The following is a 24687-nucleotide window of genomic DNA, read 5'->3' on the forward strand; positions in this document are numbered from 1 at the left end:
GAAACCAGAAAAAATCAAATTTATACATTTGTATTATATGAATCAAGATTTTAAACGAACGTATTCTAGACAACCACACCCACCCAAAAAAGTGCTACATTTCAGAACGTACACTGGAATCAGTACATAATCAATAACATTCACAGTAGCCCAAAAAATTATACTGGACATATACTTTCAGTTTTCAGATGAGGCCAAGCTCAACTGTTTTTCATTCTTTACATAACTCTCTTCGCATCACTCTAGTAAAATGATTAACGGAGGGGGTGGGGGCGAAGGAACAGTGTATCTGCTAAATACTGGAACTTTAGGGAGAGTAATACTAATCCCTGCATTTGATATAGCATCTTATCACGTCTTTGAGATGTCTCAAAGCGCTTCAGAATATACTGTAAAGTGAATTGACTGTATATTTTGTGGACGAAACATGGCAGCCAATTGCACAGCAGTGTCCCACAAACAGTGGTGGATTGAAGTGACCAATTTATGATTATGTTTTTTTGTAGGATTTATCAGCCATGGAAAAGTGATCTGCAAATTGACTAACAACCGGATTCCTACACACTGCTGGATAAACAAAGGGGTGTGGAGTAAGGAAACTTGCCCAACTTTTTGTCCTGGCGGGAATCGAACCCAGGTCTCTCGCTTGCGAGGCGAGTGCTCTAACCACTGAGCTACAGGACTCCTGTAGTGACCAATAAGGAGAATTCCTATTCTCCAGTTCAATATTTCAACTTTGAATATTTGAACTTCGTTCATGACTGCCTTTACAAAGGAGATCCATTTGTAACAACATTGCAATTATCTTTAAGACACTAAAGAACATAAGAAAGGTTTCTTTATTCAAGGTCCCACAGTATCACCTATTTACAAAAGCTTCAACTAAACATTAAGAGCATAAGATTGCTTAGTTCAGGCTAATTTACAACTTTATACTCTGAAGAGTATATATTTGAAGCACAATACGACAAAAAGAATCTAACACTGTACTGAATGTACAGTACACCTTTTTCCTGGTCTGATGCAGCACGTTATCTGCCTCTTCTAGTGATTTTACAACCAATTCTACAATATGCAATCCTCAGAGCTAAGTTAGGGATTTCATCATCCAAAGTTGCTCTTCACTTTCACAATGTAACTACCAACGAGTCCCAGTGCTGGTTATATACCACTTTCGACCATCCTGACCTAGTGAGTGCACATGACCGATCCATTGTATTTAACCGGGGGGGGAGGGGGAAGGAACATTCAAAAAGCGCTTTTGGGAACAGGCAAAACATTCTGTGGATACCTCAACAATAATGTAACTAAACAAATTTTAAACACACATTTGTACCACTTGAATTATTCTCATCACATGGGCCTTGCAGTGGTGCTGCTGTCATTACCAGAAACCCTGAGCACACAGTCCTAGACTAGCACCAGTACCTAATGATATAAATTGGCAAAGGTGCTATGTAGTTACAACAATATCTGATTATGAGGTTCAGTAAGTTTTTGGTATGGTACCAGAGTGGAAAATGTTTTCAGATACAACAGCATACACTTCCGAACAAATGAAAACTACATCCATACGCTTCCAGGCCTGCAACTACAGTCACACATGAAACTAATGACGATTTCTGTTTCTAATGAAAACCTATTATTTTTTAATGTGCTTCATCAAAGTACTTCGTTTATGAAGTTATAAACAGATATCACCAAAAGCATTAAGACTCAAGACTGGATAAAATCCCATCAGGTGCCATAGTAAATGAATACATAATAAATGCTTAATACAGATGCAACTTAAACCTTCTCCCCACTTGTAACACTGAAAAGTCTGTAGCTAGCATAAAAGATGGCTTCTGACAAATACTTTCCGCTTCATAATTAAAGGTGTAGTTTGCTCGGGTAGCAAAGCATTATTGCTCTCCCTTAAGTACTTTTCCCCTCCTCCAACTTGCTACGATGACTGTCTTGCTTTCTGCCACTCAACAAATTCATCAAGCAGCACAGGCCCTGAAACAAATAAGGCAAACAGTTAAAAATTATAAATGTTTTGTGGTTATTAATGGTTTAAAATAGCAAAAGAGTGCAATGTACAATCTCCAGTTACACTAAATGCACACTTACATGCACCATCTTCATCATAGTTGCTTAGGTCTGCATGTACAGTTCTGCTGAACTCCAAAACATTGAACCACTGATCCTTATTCATAACTCTGTATTTTGACTGCTGTGGAGAATTCATATTGGCTGATTAAACATTTTATTGACTTGCTTTTGAGAAATACACAGCGTTCGTGTTATTTAGGAAAATACATTAATTTGAGATCTATCATATCACTTGATCTGAAATTAATGTATTTCCCCACAATTAGTTACTTACCTCCAAAAATTGGTGAAAGGCAGAGAACAAAGGCCATGTTCTTCCTAACAGCAGAGCTAACATAGACTTAGCAGTGTCAATATCAAGGCTACGCTGGTCTTTATCCTAAATAAAGCACAAAATAAATTTTATTTTACAATATTTTCTAAAAAGATGTTTATCATGAAATGTTCAATAAAGGTCAGTAAGCAGTTTTTGACTTACCCTAGCAAAATCAAAGGCATATCTGTAAATTTGTTTGAAAACTGACAGATCATTCAGTTGTGAGCGTAAATAATCAAATTTGCTCTGCAGCTTTTCTGTGCAGTCGCACCTAGATTCAAAACAGAACTTTTATAAGCACGGACACAGATACTTTGTGCACGACTGGTCTATTTTAATTTGGCAGAGTTGGTTTCATAACAATTTCCAATTTGTTTGATCCGTTCACATTGTATGAATTTTCATTGACAACATCAAGTAAAGCTTATGCTTAAAACCAGTAAAGTTTTTAGAATTCATACAGATTTCTTACTGTAGTGAGGTCATTCCTTTTAGCCACTCCTCTTTAGTGAAAAATCCCATGTTCTGAGCCTCCAGCTTCCATGCTAATACTAACATGATAATCTGCAAATGACAAAAACAAATTGAACACCATTTAGTTTTGGTACCCCACTGAATTACTAACATTACTAACATTTTCTACCCTTCCCTAGGATCACATGGATAATATGCATAATATGTTAGTTCAAAGTAGAAGAGAAAATAAGATTTTAATGGAATGGTTGGTGTACTTGGAGACCAAGGACTCATTTCATTACTTTGACAAAAGGTACTATTGGATTCATGACGCCTCTTAATTTTGAACATACCACTTTCGTAAAGGCCCATAGTTGTGTGACTGAAATGGCTGGAATATGATCAAAACACAAGATGAATCTTGCCATTTAGTACTTTTGTGCAGCTTCTGCAATACCAAACGTCACTGTAATGGTGCACTATTAATGACTTCTGCTTATTCCAGTTTTTCTGCTTTAACATTAAGTGCAGTTGAGGATTCTATGCAAGCAGTGAGAGAATAACAATAATAATCCTTGCATTTGATAGCGTCTTTCATGTCAGGACTTCTCAAAGCACTTTACAGATTCAAGTGTAGTAACTGTATTTTGCAGCAGCTAGTTTTTGTATAGCAATGACTAAAAGCCATGAAGTGGGCGACCAATTTGATCTGTGGGATTTTTGGCCAAGACAGCAGGAAAAACGTCCTGATGAAATGAGAGCACCCTCTTAAGGATGGCTTCAGCAGTGCAGGTTATTTTGAGCAGCAAATACAATTTGATAATTAAAGTTTCAGGCTTCCAACAGATTTCATGGAGTAAAGTTAATCAGCACCAGGTTCACTTTTCCATATACTGTGTGTGGGTGGCAGAGCTGTAAAACATATTAAGTGAATCTATTGAATCTGCCACAGAGTAGCTGTGCCTGTATAGAATTAGTTTCCATTTTAACTGTATAATTTAGGCAGCACAAAACAGACCTATATAATTCTTGCATTTAATATAGTGCCTTATCACATCTTCGAGATGTCTCAAAGTGCTTTTATACTGTAGAGTGAATTGATTGTATTTTGTGGGGGAAACTCGGTAGCGAAGTGCACACAGCAGTGTCCCACAAACAGTCATGGATTGAGCGATCAAATAATTTTTTTTTGAAGTGATTATTACCCCCGGAAAAATGATCCGCCAATCGACTAACAACCAGGTTCCCACTTAATGCTAGGTAAATAGTGGCGTGTTGAGTAAGGAAACTTGCGCAATGCTTCTCCCTGCTGGGAATCAAACCCAGGTCTTCCGCTTGTGAGGTGAGTGCTCTAATCATTGAGTTACAGGATTTCACAGGAGTAGCTATATTCATAGCTATATTTAGGTTGAAGCAAATACTATTTCATGACCAAACAGATGCCCAATAGAAAGAAAGGGCAAATGTATCACCCAAGACCTTTGAAGGATTTTTTTAAAAAAAATTGCCGGATTCAAACAATTACAATGCCAGTCCTGACATTTACATGGATTTTTTGGTAACAAAAAAAAGTGAGTGCTGCGAAAAGCCAGTAAAGGCGTTGCAATTACACTTAGCCGGAAATTATTGCTCGGGGGACAGAATCTCTCACCACTGGCTAGCTGGGGTTTTAGTGTACTAAACACCAACTGCTAAATCCAGGACCTCATATAAGGGGCTTTGATAAATTGACACGTCTGCTGGGTGTGAAACCGGCTGTGCCTCCAAGGTGCTCAGCTACAGATCAGTGTAAGCCCCCACCCCTGCAGCCACTTCTCCTTTTAATCACAAATCTGTTGTCACTGATCACGCCCACAACATTCTCCTTTGGAACGAGGATTGCTTTTCCAAACATTCTCCTTAGTAGTACATCTCGTATAGTTCTGAACAGATGGCTGCAATTAAATCTAAAGTGGCTGCATAAAAAAAGTTGTATAATGTGATACTTTTACTATACTTAGACTTTCATTATCTGTGAAGCTTGTAACATTCACACTTTATATTATCAGCCGAACACTTTCAACAGCACCTACATAAAGCTGTGAGATTACATATTCCCATCAACAGAAATTAAATGCATTTACATAGTGCCCTTCACGTGTGTAGGGTAGTGTCTTGGGAGTGCTTAACTTGTATGACCAGACTTATGCCAAACTTTACATTAGAACATATAAATATACAGACTGCACTTCTGGACAGCTGACAAAAGAGAAAGTCTACATAAGAGGCAATGTTTCAGGGAAGCTGCTGGATACAAGGGAAGCTGGACAACTTCAGCCAAAGCTTACAACATGTATATTCTAGAACATTTCGTTTTCAGCTAAACAGCAGCCATGAGGACAAGCAAAATAATTCTCAAATACACGATTTGAATAAATTCCTAGCCTATTTCCCTGGTTCACAGCCATGTGGTAAGCATAAGCCAACATTTCACAGAACATTTATACGTTTAACATCTGTACAATAAAAGCTGGACAGGAATCTTTTGCAATTTTGCAGCCAGCAACAGGTCACTTCTTTTGCTACAGTGAATAACCAGCTCAGCTCTGTCACAGTCACACTGCTGGCAGTCATTTGGATTTTCCCCAAGTCTTTTTTTGCTCCAAATAACTTTTACTATTTTAGGTTAGAATAAGAAGAGACCTAGGATAGGAGAAAAGAGATTTGGAAAAGGCTGTATCACAAGGAAAGTGAACAGGAATCGTAAAAATAACAACTCATTGGGAAATAAAACAAGATGCGTTTTTTAAAAAAAAAGCAACTCAAAATCCAAACTATGACTTAAACAAATTCCATGTACAGTAACTAAAGCAAACTACAAGAACAGGTCAGTGCTCCTCCCTCTCAATGGCACAATGCAAAGGGAATGGTTGTGCTATATTGTGCACCAAGACTACGACGAGTAATACATTTAGGTAAACTAGAATTGGGTCTTTCAAACTAGAGGAGTGAACAGATTACTGGGTAAGAGTGTTTTCTTGCTTACCAGCATTTTGTCCAAGTTGGGGGGAGGGGAGGCAAAAAGAAGCCTAGTATGAAGAGACGCCAGACCTCAGTGAGAGACACAGTCAGAGAGAGAAAAAAAAGAGGAAACAATTGTTCCCTCTAACTGACATATCAGTTGTTAACCAGCCCGGGAACAAGAGGCCAAGGGGCAGATGAGCCTGTATTTCCAGAAGAGTGTGCGAACATGGTATGTTGTTGAAAGAAAGATGGTGGTGCACATGGGACATTGAGCTCCAAGGGGGGGTGTGGGGGGGGGAGGGGGTGGGGGGACACAGCACAAGAAGGTTTGAAAAATGCCACGAAAGAAGATCTTAGAGCACAACTTAAGAAACCCAATTTTTAAAATCAAGTAACAATGGGCCCTGAAACAGATGAAATCTACCTATTAGTGCTGGACAACATTACAATACTGGTCTGGTCTACTTCTTAAAATTTACAATACAGTATTTATATTCTGTCTGCAATAAACATATCATGCAACATTTCAGTTTTTAAATACAGCTTATTCCCAAATTCACTGCTCCATGACATTACATTCAATAAATGTTCATAAGTGCTAAAAGTTACAGCTCCGAGAAATAATGCGTTAGAATCTCAAGTCATAGCTGCATTGTAATGAAGTCAGATCAATACAGAACCATGTCACAAGCCCGTTATCATACCAAAAACATCAACCAACCTAAGTTAACCACGTTTTGAGCATTTGCCACCCAAAAGGAAGAGTGATATTCTGGTCATTTAATGAAGCAAGTTGTGTTGGCAGCATGGAATACACTTTGTAGTCACATAAGAATATCAGTGGTAAGTCATTTTATACATGCCATTGCTACTGTCAGCGCCCTCACATGTCACAATTGCTTCCATTAAATAACTTCCAGTACAACCCTATTATAACCCATCAGCTAGGGTTTGATAAAATCCCATCTAGCATTATAACAGGACATGGGAACAGAAAACCATCCAGATTCCCCTGCTAGACCTGGGACAACGGTTCAAGCTCCATGTCGGGATGTGGAATCACAGTCTATGCCAGGGTTCTCCAACTGGTCAATCACCCCAAGGTGGTGCTCTTGTGCATGATCAAAACGACAAGAGGAAGGAGCGATATAGAACTGCGTAGTTAAAGAGTACAATTGAAAACAAAGCTAGATCCACAAAGTATTTCATATATCTGGAAATAAAAATATAAATTTTAATGTTTAAACTGCAGTAAATATCGCTCCTTCCTCTTGTTTTAATGACCATGTGAGACAAAACCTAGCGTTGATCGTCATTGTCTAAGCTGACAGTCCAGTGCAGTGCTGGTGGTGTGTTGCATTGTCAGAGGTGCTGTTCTTCAGATGAAACGTTAAACCGAGGTCCCGTCTGCCTGTTCAGGTAGACGTTAAAGATCCCATAGCACTATTCGAAAATAATTTCTCCTGGTATCCTGGTTAAAAATCTCCCAAATAAAATTGGTCAATCACTCCATGGCTGTTTGTGGAACATTGTTGTGCCCAAACTGGTTGCCACATCTTGCATACAATACTCAGTCAATTTACTTCACAGTATATCCTGTGAAGTGCTTTGAAACATCTCAATGACATAAGGCGCAATGCCGAATGCAAGGATTATTATAAAACAAACTGCAGTCATGAGGTGCATAAGAAGTGATGTCAGTGAAGACCTGATGATCCAGACTTCGACCATTTTTTAATTACAAAAAGCCAGCTGGTATTTTGAAGTGAGAAAATGTGACTTGAAGTGATCCTATATGCCTTCTGCATGCATTTTGGAGTAAGGAAATATTGGGGTCCCTACCCCAAAATCACTAAGCAAAACTTTATCATAATGAAGCAATTAATAGCAGGATTCTATTGTACTTATAGATTTATGAACAGTAGGAATTTAGCTAAAGTCAACTCTGGTGCCTCTTTCCCCCCTGCCCCCATGAAGCCAACTGCTTCACAAACTGCACAAATAAATTATACAAAGCTTTAAAGCTACTTCCACTCTAGAGTATTGCATGTTTAAGAATTTAATGGACACCTCGGGATTTCCCTGACGTTTAGAAAAGGATTTACTTACATTTTCGGGCTCTACGCCTATATCTTCACAAAATTTTTCCATTCCTTCTGGACCAACAACTTCATCGGTTCCTTAAGAGAGAGAAAAGCCATGTTCTTGTATTGTATCCAAATTGCTCAATTCTAAAGCACTGTGGGGTAGCTCCTGTATGCAAATCAACCAGACGTATTCAACTCACATACAAAGAACGCCTCATTATGCTCCCGATTTTGATCGAGTGTCTTGTCCAAAAGTACCTATTATGCATGGACAGAGATCAGACCAGTATTGCAATCACAAGCATGTGCTCTGCTCAGTTAGGGAGAGACAGCATAGTGCAGGATTAGCTGAGTAAAAAGTCCAACAGATGTTTTGGCATCTCTAAAACTGGAAGATAAAATCCCAATTCCTTGCAATTTTAAAATAAAATAATGGCTGAAGGACTCCATGCTGAAATGAACAATATGCATTGGAGCTGATTCCCTCCTCCTTGCTTTATAAAATAATTTAAAGGTTAAATAACTTCAGGTTGATCTGGAAAATAAATAAGAGGATGAAATTAATTGGGGTTTTCTTCAAATCCATTGTCTTGTGGAACATTTCCACAAGCAAAGATTAATTTCACAAAGCAGCAGTGCGAGTTTATGTATACCTAATTTTACATAATACTGCACTCTGTTACATCACCACTTTTAATCAACACTCAGTCACCCTTCACAAAGCACAATGTCCCAGGAATCCCTGCATACTATTAACTCACTTTCCATTATGAAACAAAAAAGCAAACCGATAAATCACAAGACAGGAGTGGTATGAGGTTGATAGTTATAAAATTGGTAATCATTGGAGACAGGGATTTTTTCACTCTCCGCTCTTGATAACTCAATAAGTCAAAGCCCTGATAGTAGGGTGGTCCTAGCTGGATAAGCAGCAGGTAGTTTGCTTGACAGCACTCACAATGGGAAGCTATGCAGTTTTATTTGGTTAAACTCCAGAAATACTCCAACACACATACTGGGGGTCCCAAGCCTTGGCCATTGCCAACCTGCAACAAATATTCTCTGGAATTAGGTAAGCACTGTGCATCCCTTCAGGGAGAGATTTTGCATTCCATTCCACGGAGAAATTTCCATGTGTAGGTTGCATACATGTGTGGAACTGTCTATTTGGAGACACGTAAGCATGGTGATGGGTTTCCGCATGTGTCAGACTCCCAGCTGACAAAAAAAATTGGAAAGCCATTTTACAACAGAAGACAATTGCTGGAAAAGCTGCATTTTAAAATCCATTGTGCAATAATCTTTATACAATACAAAATTACATTTGTAAAGCACCTTTCATGTCGGGAAAACTTCCCAGGGCTCTGAACAGTCAGGAGTTAGGACCTGAGTGGGGTGGGTGGGGGGGGGGGGTGTTTGGGATCAGGGAGCGTGGAGGGCAGAGATGGTGAGTCGAAGAGGAGGGTCTTGAGGAGGCAAGGGAGGGAGCGAGGCGTAGGGAATGTGTGATGGGGTTCCAGAGGGTAGGGGCAGAGAGGCTGAAGGCCCGACTGCCAGTGGTGGGGCGGGGCCAGGCGGGGGTCATGGAGCAGGCCAGAGTCTGCTGAGCGGAGGGAACATCAAGTCCTGGATGGTGATAAGAGGTTAGCAGGTTGGAGAGGTAGGAGGGGACAAGGCCATGGAGGGCCTTGAAGCTGAGGACGAGAATTTTGAACTCAATCCTCTGAGGGATGGGGAGCCAGCTGAGGGTGGGGGTGATGGGGTCACGGAGCCTGGTGGGGTAAGAGGACACAAGCTGTAGAGTTCTGGATGACCTGGAAGGCCGACAAGCAGGGAGTTTGCATAGTTGAGCCTATATGTAATGAAGGCATGTATGACGGTTTCAGCAGCCCGAGGGGTGATGCAGTGGTGGAGTTGGCAATGTTACGAAGGTGGGGGAAGGCAGAACGGGTCATGACGCACGTGGAGAAGAAAGGACAGTTGAGGATCAAACAAGACTAGCTTGGTGAGGTGGAGTGTGCATCCTTGGATGCTAATGATGCCAGTGCCTGAGATGCGGAGGCACTGGCGCGAGCCAATCAAGGGAGCCACAGTTTTGCTAACGTTCAACTGTAGCAAGTTGGCTCTCATTCAGGACTTGATGTCTGACAGACATTCTGTCAGGCCAGCAGTGGTCCTGGGGTCGAAGGTGGAGGCAGAGAAATAGAGTTGGGTGTAATCCGCGTACATGTGGAAGTTGACCCCATGTCTGTGGATGATGATACCAAGAGGTAGCATGTACAGGTTGAAGAGAGGACCTAGGACACAGCCCTGTGGAACACCGCACAAAACGGTGCGAGGAGTGGAGGAGAAGCCATTTGTGGAGACAAGTTGGGAGTTGGTGTGAGAGATTATCCACTGTATGTACAGTTATTTCAAAATCAATCAGGGATTCTTCTAAGTCAAGCCCACCCAGGATCTGAGCTATGAGCGTCTGCAATTGAGCCACTTCATCACACACTATATGAAAGGTGAGAATATCACAAAATCTTGAGGTCTAGAGACAATAATATTTTCCACTCAGTACTAAAAACAGTACAATTGCTTCATAATATTCCTTTCTATGATTCACATCTGCATTGGATTGGAAGAAGCAGAGGTGGATTACTGGAATGTTAACCTCAAAAAGAATAAAAAGCACATGCAGACTAAAACAAAGTATATACAGTGTGTTTTAGGTATCTTTCTGTACCAAAGAAATTAAGTAATGATACAATGTATTGCGTCATATTCAATTAGATTCTTTTATTGAAAGTGGAATATGATCATCCAAAAGCTGCCACAAATGTAAGCTTCAAATAACCATAACTTTCCATTGTAGTGGAACAAGTCAGCAAATTTATGAGAAATTCATGAGAAACCTTAAGCTTAATTTCACTGTTTATAAGTTACTTGATGGAGCTTCTATAAGCTTTTAGCAAAAAATGCTATAAACTTGACTTACATTTTAATATTGCTTGGATCCAATATCAGAAGGACTGTTAAAGTCTGTTTTAATCCCAAAATAAAATCCTAGGCATATTTCAGTTTTTTTAAAAAGTGTTAAAAGGAAGAAAATTGAGGGAGAAGGAAGTCTGACACAAAAAACAAATTCAGTGAAAATCAGGATTTTTGAACATCAAAATCTCAAGAAAACAAGCCAGATGCTAACAAAATAGCTTTGAGAAATGTAAGATTAATGTCACAATTTATAAGCTACCTTTTCGGAGACTTTATTTTATACTTTTAGCAACAAATGCTGTTTTCAATATTATTTCTGGTCCATTATTTTTAACATGTTTTAAATCCCAAGATAGAGTCAAATTATGTGCACTAATCGGGACCAGTGTCACTGCAGATAAGCAAACGTTGTGGGAATTGCACATCACATAAAATACAATTAGGCCACAGCAAATACTTTGTTCCCAATGTAGTACTACACTTTGTTAGTCCTCTCTCTCTCTCACACACACTCTCTGATTATCAGTGTTTTTCTTAGACCATTTTCTATCATTGTACCAATTAGTATTCAAGTTGACAAAATGCTAATGACCTTGTGTATTTGCAAACCACTGAATTCACAATGTGCTGCATGGAAATCCATGAATAAAAAGTATTTTTTTTAAAAAAAATTAAATGAGGAAATATTTTTAAGCTGATTAACATTAACCACAAAATCCAGCTTTTATTGGTGAAACCAAAAAAGTAAAACAAAATAAAAAGAATTTATATAGACCTTATTTATGCACTAGAATATGTTTGGAATACTGCACAGTAGGATTTTATCTTCTCTATGTTTGTTTCTAAGCTCATAGAAATTCTGATTATTTGGGCAGAAAGAGCATTACAAAACCATGATATACTGATTTCTACTGCTTTATTACAATTCAGAATAATACATTTTGCTAAATTCACAACCAGCTCTGCCAGAGAAAGGACAGGGCTGTAAACAGCATTCTCCTACTCTTAAAAAGAATGCTTTCGAAAGATTGTGTTGCAATAGGTTGGATAATTTTCTGTTAAAGACCTCTTCAAGACTCATAAAAAAGCACTTCGCCGATGCTCTTACCTGCATATTCGTAAAACCAAGCTAGGCACTTTTTGCTTGAAAAACTGTCATCACCACTTATTAATCTAGATGGTGTCTGTACTCTACAGAAACTTTAAAGACAGAAACTGGTTAATAAAACATTTCATGAAACAAAACTTCATATCAAATTACTCTAATTTCTAGAGTATTTTTTCCCTTCATAAAAAGTCTCACTTATTATTTTTAAAATCAAATTTTTCTACAACAACAGAACTTTGTTCTAACATGTTGTTGGGTCTCATAAAATCTCAATCCACAAGGCTCGATAACGGACGCGCTACACATGCATTTAGCTGGTAGACTTGGCTCTTGTGTTCTTGGCAGTTCCCGTGCTAAAAGAAAAATGGCAGACTTCGGGGTCATCAGGTCACCAGCCTTGCCGCTCCCTACTTGCTGCGTTGTTTGTAAGGTAAAGTCTTCCAGTTCATTAGGCTGCCACATGCGCAGCAAAGCAGGAACTGACAGGCACGACCTAAAGATGGAAATCGGCCATTTGAGCGTAAAAACGAACATTAATTGGAGTTAACAGTGCACACCACATTATAATCAAATTCACGTTATAGTGAAGTGATTTATAATGGTGTTGTGTGGTAATCTGCACTTACTATTAAAATTTCATTCTTAGTTATTCTTGCATAATTCAATTTGAAATTCCAGGAAGAAAACAAAAATCCACTTTGTAGCAATTGTGAATTAAAATTCTCTATTTGAACAGTTGTCAACTCAAAGGTATCGAAGTGGGATCTCAAAGTTATCTTTATCAAGAGATTTTGCACGAGACCAAATCTTTTTGGGATTTGCAATGGCCAGATTCTCAACACATTGAAATCAGTGCGAAGAACTACAGGTAGTTTTTAAAAAAAGAGGTTTGCAATTGAGGGTTGCAATGCCTGGAATCCCGATCCCATATGAAAACGATGCTCCCGAAATCCCAGAATTTATAGGAGAGAATCCTAGGATCAAAAAAAATCAGTCGCTTTCTGTCCATCACTGTGTTGTTTTCCCGTCTCTCTCTCTTTTGTCTGCCCCCTCTTCCCACACACACCTCACAGTAGTACTTTTCTGATAGTGTTACGTTCATCTGTTTCGCTGTCGGCGTTTCATTTATTGCTTTCTGTCGGTCTCTCTCCTGTATGTCACTGTCTCACTTTCTCCTTCTCCCCCTACATGTGGCCCTCATCTGTAGTACATCTGTTGTCAGCGCCTTGGGACATCCTCCCGACATGAAAAGCACTTTATAAATGTAACTTTGTTGTTGTGCTACATGTCAATGACTCAACTGTTTCTCTGTGAATATACGTCTATCTCTCGATCTCTGTATTACCTCTCTCTTCCCCTGGGTTTGTGCCAGTCTTTCAGTCCTTCTGTGTCAGGTTCCGTTTTTTGTTCTCTATATATACTGTGCATGTCTCTCTCGGTATTGGTTTGTGCTACTGAATTTTTTTTTAAATAAAAAAATCACTCTTTCTGTCAGGCCAGTGTTGCTGAGGTAGGGAGGGAAGTGAGTCAGTGACTATCTCAAGAAAAGGTTGCCGTGTAGTGCCGGAACTGTTGACTGAGTTCCCTGGCGTTTTTCCAAGGTAAGATTTAGCACCCCAGGATCTCACGATTTGTGGCATTAAAATCATGAAATCCCAGGATTCAAAAAAAGCACCAGGATTGCAATCCCAATTTGCAATTTATATTAATGGTGGTTAAAAGCCACTTATTTAACCTATTTAACCAAAGCCTATAAAAATTCTTATAACCAATTTATAAGTTTAAGTTAAACATTAAAAATTTTAATAGCCTTCAATCCAGCCAGAACACTTAAAAATTGAATGAAGTACCCACCTGCTTATTCTACATTTTTTCATGCCAGCATCTTCTGACCCTGAGGATTTTCTCTTCTTCTTAACAGGCATCTTGTGAGCACACCAAAACACAGAACAAGTGCACTGAGAGGAACTACCTGAAAAAGTTTGCAACATAACGTCAACTTTATGCTTCCCACAGGCTATGAATCTAGAAACAAATTCTACTGCCCTTACCTATATTTTGGTCTCCTTGGCCATTCAGATCTTCTTTTAAATTCTGTTTATAGATAAAAACAGACCTTTTTAGTATAAAACTTTGAACATGTGGAAAAATCTATCATTGACATGTGCAATATTGGTCAGAATTTTCAATTTCATTAAGTAATTGCTACTTTTAGGTTGGTCTGTGGAAAAGCAGTTTAGAAGCAGAAAAGCTTCATCTGAACCTTCACTAGGCCACCTAGCTAGACATTACTGTTGGCCTGACCTTTGTTTCCTGGCAAGAAACACAGAATTGTGATAAATATACAGCCAAGGTGGTCCTATGATTTAAACAAGAAAACTAAAATTGTGCAAGATCTAATGAGTATTTGAGGGTTAGTGAAATAGAAACAAGGGTTTTGCAGCCCACCTAATATTATTTAAGCTGTAGATGGGTTTGCAGACGAGTTTTGTACATTTTCAGTTTCCCTAAACATAGCAATAGAGATAATCAAACATCATAACACCATTAGTGTAAGATTCCATTTAACCTAGCAAAAGTACAGAATATGAAATGAAAACATTTAACAACACCGATTCGCACTGTGAAAAAGCCAACTCTGAGCCAGGGGGGAGGTGACAGTATGCACGGTTGAAGAGGAAGGTCTTCAGGTGTGACCTAAAAATGGGGCAAGGTGGAGGGATTGGCAGAGTTTTTAAAAATACCCTTGTTGTATTGTCCCACCCTTTTATTTTCCTTGAAGCGTTGCCAAATATTCCACCATTCCATATTATGTAGTTTGATTATTTATTTCCAGATCGTCCCATACTTAATTATTTTATGATTTGCAGGTCCTGTTTCCCTTGTAAACCAGGTGGACATAAAGGGACCGCCCTGCTTTACATTCCCTTCCTCACCCCAAATTCAAATTAATTGACTACTCAGCTTATTCGTTATGAGATGCTAGCTGTCATGTTTTCTGATATAATGTGTAATTACTCATCAATTATATTTTGTAAAGTGCTTTGAAATGTTTACTTTTATGTATAAGGAGTTATATAAGTGCAAGTCTGCACAGTTGCCACTTGTTTCTTATATTCTTTTCCCTACACTCACTCCTTTATGATTAATATTGTTTTATTATTTGTACTTATTTCTAGTTTAATCATTTGTATTTACAGTTATGTAACATCAATGGAGTATGGATACTCCCACTATCCATTCTGGGAGGGGAGAGCATTTTATGTTAAAAAAAGTAATTTCCATATTCACTACAGATCAGGTTTACAAGGTAGTTTTGCAGCAGAAAAGATGCACTAAACTTAGACTCGCATGACTAATGGGGCGCGGGGGGGGGGGAGGCGGTGGTGGTGGTCCAGCAGAGATCTAGTCCCACATGCATTTGCTGGCATCTTTTGGCACAGCCTTTTTGTATGTGAATAAATAGACAAGGCTGTTATCAAAACATTGGACAAGAATTCCCATCTTAATTGGCTTTCTGATGGTAAGGAGAATCAAATTTTTTTAAAGAAAAAAAACAAATCAGTACATAGAACACGCAAATAAAAACAGCTCTACCATTAATCCTCTATGTGGAATAAACTGGACATCTAAAAAATCTAGAAGTTCATTCGTGTTATTTATGCAACATTACAGTGATCTTTAGGTCACCTTTTGTGTTGTCAAACATAAACGGCAGCATGAACAATGAGTAGGTTTTAGTATGACTTGGATCTTTGCCCACAGTGCCACAACACTTGGTTATTCCTGATCTATTCCTTCTTAATATCTTTCATGCAACATTCTTCAATTCTGACCATCTGGAATAGTTTTCAATTTATTGATGTTCTTTGATTGTTTCCACAAGGTTCTCTATCCAACGTTGGGTTAAAAACTGCTACTCATCCACTGAGGTACAAAGCTGCGGTTCCAGCTCAGGGACTCCCTTATTTAGAGTGTATTCCTATACTTTCAGACACAGTTAATCATCACAAGAGAGGTATTTTAAATTTCATCTACATTGTATGCCACACTAAACAGAATCAAATTAGTAAGTGAACCAATATGATCTTGCATGGGCTTTAACTGCAAATAATGGTATTAAGGGAACTTTATATAAATAAATTTAATATTGCACTGAAGTATTGGATTAGTCAACAAAAGCAAATGACAAACAAGCACCTCTGAATCTCTTTACAGTATATTGAAGGCCTTTTCTGTAACAATGAATGATTTCAAGCTTACTATCCTTATATCAAAAGTCCATAATTGCTGGGAATTTACTCAACAAAAACAAGTGACAAAACTGTACTTTCCAGCTTTCAATGATTTTTGTCCAAGCTAAATGGAAACTCTATACAGTATATTCTATGGATTGCCTTGAGACATCTCAATGATGTTATAAGGCAATATATCAAAAGCAAGTATTATTAGTGACTGATTGCTCTCCATTGCACAGAACAGGGATGAAACCTGGAACCTTTCTGGTCTGTAAGGCTTCACTGCATTCCACTACTGAGAAATTTGAGGAAATATTTAAAAATCTCTTGTGGTAAATCATCAGAATAATATAAGGGTAGGCTGCCACCAATATAAGTTGACTCACAGAAGAAAAACTACAAATATAATCAATAGGATGCAATATTAAACTAAGCAACTCAAGGTTGTACTAACCACTCCTTGAATCCTTAAGATCAGAATATTGAACAGAGATAATTCAAACAAAATTAAGTTCGCAAAATATCCTCTGTACCCCAATATGATTAAATTTTACTCTCTGAATATTCTGCCCCCCCAAAAAAAGAAATTACTTTTGAACGGTTGGATCTTGAGAGAAAGATTCCGACAGTTGTTAATTCATGTATTTGGCCCCCATTGCACTTCAAAGACCGGATAACCTTTGAGTTATATTCCAATTTGCTTCTGAAGGGGGTCCAGGACTCCCAATAGGGGATCCACAACCAGAGGCAATCGTTACCGATCTGGTAATGCAGGAGAAATAATCCCTCCAAAAAAAAAAAACAATAATAAATTGGTCAATTTCAATCTACGACTGTTTGTGGGGACATTGCTGTGCGCAATTGGCTGCCGCGTTCGCCCACAAATATACAGTCAATTCACTTTACAGTGTGTTCTGTGAAGCGCTTCGGGACGTCCTCCCGACGTGAAAAGCGCTATGTATCAAAATGCAAGGATTATTATTATTATTATTGTTATTATAATTAGCAAAATGGAAAGGAAGTGGGTTACAGTTGTAACTCACCAGCCGGTTGAATGTCCGAGAGATTTGATGAAAGTCTGCCAGTATGAGCAAGTCTGACTCACTGCAAGACACGAAAATGCGACAGAGGGTTAGAAACGTTTGCGCTGCCATTTCCGTTGACATTAGTCGTGTACGGTCGTTTTCTCGCCCCCCCCCCAGTGAAATAAAATAAAACTCTCTAAATAAAACTCCAAGCCCTTTAACTCTGCAAATCTTACCGGACATATCAACAACAGGACCACAGGCATAACAAACACAGGGCCGGGGGGGGGGGGGGGGGGGGGGTGAGGGGTATAGACAATCAACACATATTTCTGACTAATAATAAAACGATTGAAATGCAAAACAGTTGTGTGGGAGAGGTCTCCGGCACTTGGGCTGCGTTTTGTACCCCCGAACCTCTTTCCCTGCGCTCGTCCCCAGTGTGTAGGCCGGTGCCGGGGCCTACGCAGACTCCAAACCCGTCGTCGGTTTGGAAATGGGGGGGTGTGGGGGTTCATTGCAATCACACACACACACATATATATATATATATGCGGTCATCTGCACTCTCCCCCCCACACACCGCCCCCTCCCCCAAAAAAAGAAAACCTTTCTAGCGCAGATGTGCTAAATATTCGTTGCGCTTTATTCGCTCCTCGGATATCCGACTCGGGGCCAAACTACCGAAAGGCTGCAAACCGTGTACCAGAGGAGCCCTCCACTCCCCTCCTCCCCGCTCCAACAGGAATACCGAGCCGGACCAGCGGGAGAATGACTCGCCGACCGTCTCAACAGCAACGCAGACGGGTAAAGGAGAGAACGGAGGCACCTTTTCTTTTCTCTTCTCCCCCCCACACCCCCACAAGTGAAAGAAACGCCTCTCGCCGCGGGGCCTCCGTACAGCAGCAGCAAAATAAAAAAAAACTGGATAGGAGCCACCACCGACCCCGACCGACCGACCGACCGGAGGTTTAAAGAGAACGAGCGTCGTACTCAATAAATGCCCAACGACTCCCCCCTTCCTGCATGAGTTGGTAATATTTTCTGCAGATTTCTTCTGATAGGAAGTGGGGGTGTGGGGGGGAGGGGGGGGGTGTGGGGGGTGTAAATCTCTCAGCTCCTGACAAAAGACTCGCACTTCAGCCACAGCTGATTTACTGTCTGTCTGTCTGTCTCTCCCCTCCACAACCACAACCACCGGTCTGGAGCCTCAGGGGTCCAACATTGCCTCAGTGAATAAAACCACGACTGAGATTCTTCTTAACACACAACAACACAGCACAGCACAACACCCGCCGCTTATTGGAATCGCGGCGTGTTGAAGAGACGCCGGGAGGGAGGGAGGGAGGGAGGAGGGTCTCCACACACCGGAGCCTCTCACCCGGCTCTGGGCTCTCCCCCGCCAGCTGCCCCGGAGCTGAGGGAAGCTGATGATGGGGGGAGCAATCCCCGGAGCTGCCTGCGCTCCTCTCCTCTCCTCTCCCGCAGGTCCTGTCACCCCCTCCCCCCCACTCCCCTGCCTGTCACCCCCCCCCATCCCCCTGCCTGTCACCCCCTCCCCCCCACCCCCCTGCCTGTCACTCCCCCCCCACCCCCCTGCCTGTCACCCCCTCCCCCCCCACTCCCCTGCCTGTCACCCCCTCCCCCCCCTGCCTGTCACCCCCTCCCCCCCCCCAGCCTGTCACCCCCACCCCCAGCCAGTCTCTAACGCCGGCACCGACCATGAATGAACACCGGAGCCGGGGAGCGGCCGCTGAACCACCTGCAAACCGAGAGGGGTCGCCGACTCCAGCGCTGCTCCTCGGCTCGCTGGTGGCCGGCGTGTGAGCGAGCGAGCGAGCGAGCGGCTCGGGGCCCCGGCTGTGCGTCCCTCAGAGCCGCGCTCGTGTCCCCCGCTGGAGCCGCTCTGAGCCGCTCACTCTCTCACACACCCCTCCAGCCCCACACACCGGCACGGAGATCACTTCCGGGGCAAATGGCGACCCCGCCGACAGGGTCGACCCGTCCATTCGCACGACAATTCGTACCGGGAAAAGGAGGAGTGGGGGGGGCGGGGGGGGGAGCAAATGTTTCGGAGCGATTAAAAGTCATCTAACAGTATCCAGAAAGTTAACGGTGTCGCTAAAGGTGATTTTTACAACAGATGCACAACGAGTTCGTTAGTCGCGGTGACGTTCCTGAGTTGAGATAAATAACTGGACACTTTATAAGCACACCACCCCTCCCTCCCCCCCCCCCCGCCATGTGAACCCGTCCCACCGCCGGGCGCTCGGCTCGGGCCAAGACACGACGCTACCATTCGGGAAACAGGTGGAGGTGGAATGACGAGGTCTTTAGTGGAAAGCAATCGTGCAGTATAGAAGCACCCGCGCACCATTCGGGGCTCCTGACCGGCAATAATATTGATTGTAAGATTTCAAGTCATTCTCCCCTCGCTTTGGTCACCCAACGCTCACATATCTAAACACTTGGGTTCCAGATTCACCTCCTCCTCCCCCACAAATAATTTGCCTTTTGGTTCAGTCCGCTGTAGGGTTCGCGAGACGCCGGGTTCCTCGGGTTGTCTTTGACAGTGCCTGAAGTCTGGGTGCTGACAGCGTGGGAAATGCACTCACAAGAGAGTGAGTCGCCCCGTTGCGAAAATCCTCTGAAGACGAGTCGGCGTCGGGGGGGAGGGAAAAAAAACCGTTCCGGAGCCCCAATAAAAGCGGCGAAAGCCTCAGGAGCGCGTGAGTGGCGTCATTTCCGGGGTCCTTTGACGGTTGCTGAAGCTGGTTACTGGGGACGCCATAACAACCGCCGCCCACGACACCCCGACCTGACGCCCCGCCCGCCCGCCGCACTCTGAGCCTCGGCACCTCGGGGATTACAGCCCCTGGGCTTTGAGACTCGCAGCCGCTGCCCTCCCGACACCGGGCCCTGAGACCCGACCTCCTGACGGCTGGTCAGCGGCACTCGGAGCATTGTCGCCCCGAGCAGCAGCGCTCGAGACTGGCGAGTGAATCGGCATCTCCTCCGCCAAGGCCCAGTCCGGGTCCCGGTACCTGTCCGGGTCGGTGAGTGTTGGCGCGGGGGTACTTACTCCGCGGCCCTGGACTCCTTCAATAAACACTGAGTCCTCACTGCACTTGAAGGTCGGATTTCGCAGTTATGAGTTGTTGTGGGTGTATTTGTGGATCTGTGTTAACCTGAAGTCCTGCAGTTTAGTGGTTGGGGCACTCGAAGTTTACAAAGAGTGGAACGGGGGAAAGTCTTTCAGCAATGCTGGTGCTGGGGTGAAGGATTGCATTCCACCCACTCCTCCCCCCGGGGGAAGCTTTAACATAGAGATTCTCGGATCCCCAAAAGGCAATTAAGCAAAAAGTGGAAATTTGATTATCGTCTCCACTATTCAACCCCCCACCAACGTTGGCGGTCAGGCTTTCAGCGTATCTACCTACCTACCCACCCACCCACCTACCTACCTACCTACCCACCCACCCACCTACCTACCTACCTACCTACCTACCCGCACTCTCTGGAACTCAGCCCCGAGTCCCTTTGACTCATCCCTTTCCGGGGCGGTAGGGGAATGGAGGTGTGCGGGGGCGGGGAGAGGGTTTAGGAGTTAAGGGAGATGAAGTAGTGGTCTGAGATGGCTTTGTTGTTAATGGTGAGGTCCGAGATGCTGAGGTCAAGCGGATGGACGTGGGTGGCCGAGTGGATGTGGAGGGAGAGGTTGTGAGAGGAGAAAGGAAAAGTCAGCGGAGTTAGAGCAAGAGGGGGTGAAGTGCAGATTGAAGGCGTCCAGGATGAGGAGGCGTTCAGAACAGAGGCAGAGGGAAGCTAGAAGGGTGGAGATGTCGGAGAGGAAGGTGGGGGAGGGTTTGGTGGGGGTGGCGATAAACGAGGAGAATTTTAATGGAAAGATTGGAGGGATGATAAAGAATAAGGTGCTCGAAGGAGGGGAAGGAACTGGAGGAGTAAGGGGATAGGCCAAGTGAGGACTTGGAGATGAGCGCCACACCATCACCATGGCGGTTATGTGGTATGGTGGAAGGTATAACCGGGTGGTGTGGCCTCAATCAGAGGGAAGGTGTTGTCTGGGGTAATCCAGGTTTCTGTGAGGGTGAGGATATCAATGTTTCCATCAATAATGAGGACTTTGATGGTGAGGGCTTTGTTGGAAAAGGAGCAGACATTTTGTAGGGTGAAGCAGAGGGGACAGTTGGCAGAGGAATGTGCAAGACGAAAGAGGGTGTGGAAGGATTGACAGGGAGGGTGGGAATGTGGACGAGGGAGAAGAGGTTTGCCCCTAGGGTCTGGGGCTGGTGGACCTTGCAGTGATAATGGGGGAATGGGGCAGTCAGTGTGGCTGCTGCTGGACAGCCAACGGCGAGTACTATGGTGAGCTTGATGGAAGATTTCCAGGCTGGAGCAGAGGGAAGCTGCAGGACAGTCGTGGGGATAGGAGACGACGAGGAGGATGGAGGGAGAGGGACAGAGCGGGAGTGATGCACGATAGAGGAAAGGGATGGGGGCATTTGTTGGGAAAGCAGCTCAGGTTGGGGGCGACAGACAAAATGTGCATGCCTTTCCTTGCCTCCTTCAAGTTCTGCCTCAAGACCATCCTTTTTTACTGTGCTTTCAGCCATACTACGGCCGTCCCTGGTGCAAACCCTGGATTGGAGTCCCGATGTGAAAGACAACATTTATAAATGTAAATTTGTATTGTACATACTGTATTCAACTGATTGCACTATGTGGCTTGCTACCCTCCATAGACCGCAATCCCTCTCCTACTGGGCCTTGCCACAAAGACCAAGTCCAATGTGAAGCTTCTGAGTAAATGAGAACACATTATATTGAATGTGATTAGTTAACAATAGTTTTTAACCCTGTCCAATGTAGCTATCAAGCACTGATGTCTTAAAGGTTTTGTTTTTAGTATCCACTTTATCAAATTTGATAATGTATTTAAGATGAAAATGCTGTTATGTCTGTGAGAGTATTTGTATTTTACCATGCAATGTTTATTTTCTATGGGTATACAAATTAAAGTAAGAAAAGTTAGTAATCTTTGTGATTTCAGGCAGTGGGGTGGGGCGGGGGGAGGCAGACCTCAGACCTGCACTGTTTATTACAAAAGTTAAAGTTAAGAATTGTTAAAATTGTTAAAAACAAGAAATGTGAAAGTAACTATTTATAGTCTAACAACTTTGAAAATGTTAAACATATACACATATCCCCTGTACCAATGGATATTGGTGCCTCTGTCTGTCCCTGTCATTCAGTGTCACAAAGACAGTGACTGACATGGACAGCTACATGCTCTGATACATAAAGAGAAACCCAAGGGTTTTTTAATTTTAGTTTATCGTTTTGAATTTCCCATGGTCTGTAATTATGCCGGTATCCTCATACTGGTATCATGCCAAACAATGGGACATTATATAAAAGAACCTGTATCCATCAGAGCTTCTGTCTGTCTCCATCATTCAATGACAGGGTCAGACACAGGCTCCAATACATAAATAGAGGCAAATTTAAAAATATGTAATTAAAAATATGTAGGTTCTGTGCTACCATTGATCTTTGAACATGATCAAAGGTCACGAAACCCACAAAAGTTTTATGTTTGAGAAAAATGGCTTAAAAATAAATACTTTGGTGGCCGCAGAGACTCTTTCCACCTCCCCCCTCTCCCACTTTGGATCCGCCCCTCTTATAATCAATTTACAGTATCAGAAGCCGATGTTGTATTTTGTTTATATATCATACCATATATTATATAAACAAACAATATAGTATATAAACACACAATGTACTATATAAACAAACAGTATATTATATAAACAAACTATAATATAAAGAAACCGTGCAATTAAAAATACAAACTTCCTTTAAGTACTGTTCCACACATTGTTGACTTAAGGTCAGTAAGATTTATTCCTGACTGTTCAAGAACAATGCTGTGATTTACATACTACTACATATCTTTTTATTAAGCTAACATAAGATCTAAATCATAAAAGGTTTGGATTCCAGAAGTCCTTGTTGCTGGGCTCAGGTGGAGCTGTATTCCACTGATCCTTTTTGTTTACAATAATAACATATGGGTTCAAATCGCACATTGGGACTTGAACTCTCATAGACTAAGATGACACTCCAATGCAGTGTTGGGGTGTGTTGACCGTGCCTTCAGCTCCCCTCTCGACTCTCTACCCCCTCCTCCTTCCCTCCCCTCACCCTGACCATTCCCCCCCTGTTCGGGTCCTGACCCAACTGTACAGCGCCTTGGGACGTCCTCCCGACATGAAAGGCGCTCTATAAATGGAATCTTGTTGTTGTTGGGGTGTGTTGTTTTGTCACAGTAGTGAAATGGAGTGACTATTTATTGCCAAATGGTTTGAGACCTCCTTCTGATGTGCTAAGGCACTATATCAGATGCAAGGATTATTATTATGTATGTTTAGGAAAGTTTCTACTTTATATCACTGTTCTAATTGTTTTTTATTTAAGGGATGACAACATGCCTGACATCCTAGAAGATCAGAGGAAAGTATTCATCCTCATAACGGCAGCAAATTATTTTGGGCTTTCCCCTTCAGATTCTCATATATCATCATTGCAAGTCCGAAGGGAACTGAACAATTTTCTGGATGATGGGAATGAGTTTGTTCTCTCATTACAGAAATCTGGAGACCAGCTTGTCATATGTAACAAGGTATGGATACGAGTCTGAATTTTTAATATTAAAAAAAATGCCTGGTAAAATGAGAATATGCAATGTTGAAACTTTCATTTTTTAAAAAAAAATGATTGCTACTTTTTTTCCTGTTTTCATCTCCAATTCTCTAACTGTATATCAGGCTCTCCACTTTACCAACAGAGTAGTTCGGACCAGTTGGTAGTGCTCACACCTCAGAGTTAGGTTGTGGGACTTTGAACTCACAGTTTAGATAGATATTCCATTATAATATCATAAAGTCCTGTAGCTGGGTGGTTAGAGGACTCGCCTCGCAAGTGAGAGACCTAGGTTCTATTCCTGGTAGGGCGAAATGTTGGGCAAGTTTCCTTGCTCCACATGCCTATGTTTACCTAGCAGTAAAGAATCTGGTTGTTAGTCGATTGGTAGATCGCTTTTCCGGGGATAATAATCCCTCAAAAACAAATTTGGTCACTTAATCCATGACTGTTTATGGGACACTCCTGTGCGCAATTGGCTGTCGCGATCGCCCACAAATATACAGTCAATTCACTTTACAGTATATTCTGTGAAGCTCTTTGAGATGTCTAGAAGACGTGAAAAGTGTTAAATCAAATGTAAGTATTACAATAATGGTGGGAGAGCATTGTACTGAGCACCATCCTGTTGTTGCCAACAAAATGTGGAGTC

The 24687-nt window shown here is 42.0% G+C and overlaps 2 protein-coding genes across 9 annotated transcripts in view; one reads left to right on the forward strand and one right to left on the reverse strand.

Annotated features, from left to right (window-relative positions):
* Positions 1-820: 820 nt before the first annotated feature.
* Positions 821-19152, reverse strand: dcun1d5 (DCN1, defective in cullin neddylation 1, domain containing 5 (S. cerevisiae)). 8 transcript variants are annotated; one of them, XM_007904428.2, is made up of 11 exons: positions 19072-19152; positions 17328-17388; positions 14098-14140; positions 13901-14018; positions 12047-12138; positions 7982-8052; positions 2886-2977; positions 2576-2684; positions 2372-2476; positions 2116-2218; positions 821-2001 (listed from the first exon to the last, which is right to left on the reverse strand). In XM_007904428.2, the coding sequence occupies exons 4-11, from the start codon at positions 13969-13971 to the stop codon at positions 1946-1948; spliced, it is 699 nt and encodes a 232-aa protein (XP_007902619.1). In that variant the 5' UTR covers positions 13972-14018; positions 14098-14140; positions 17328-17388; positions 19072-19152; the 3' UTR covers positions 821-1945. The 8 variants fall into 8 exon arrangements, with proteins under 8 accessions (XP_007902619.1, XP_007902620.1, XP_042190135.1 ...); XM_007904429.2 differs by having other exon boundaries at positions 19031-19111; XM_042334201.1 differs by lacking the exon at positions 19072-19152 and adding an exon at positions 18303-18369 and having other exon boundaries at positions 2116-2215.
* A 2696-nt stretch (positions 19153-21848) lies between these two features.
* The window catches only part of LOC103185779 (cytoplasmic dynein 2 heavy chain 1), a 311776-nt gene continuing 308937 nt past the window's right edge, over positions 21849-24687 (forward strand). Inside the window, exons 1-2 of the mRNA XM_042334736.1 lie at positions 21849-22008; positions 23811-24015. Coding sequence (XP_042190670.1) covers positions 22007-22008; positions 23811-24015 — 207 coding nt within the window. The 5' untranslated portion in view covers positions 21849-22006. The remainder of the gene's footprint in view (positions 22009-23810; positions 24016-24687) is intronic.

This window comes from Callorhinchus milii, unplaced genomic scaffold (genome assembly GCF_018977255.1).
Source record: "Callorhinchus milii isolate IMCB2004 unplaced genomic scaffold, IMCB_Cmil_1.0 Scaffold4, whole genome shotgun sequence".
NCBI lineage: Eukaryota > Metazoa > Chordata > Chondrichthyes > Chimaeriformes > Callorhinchidae > Callorhinchus > Callorhinchus milii.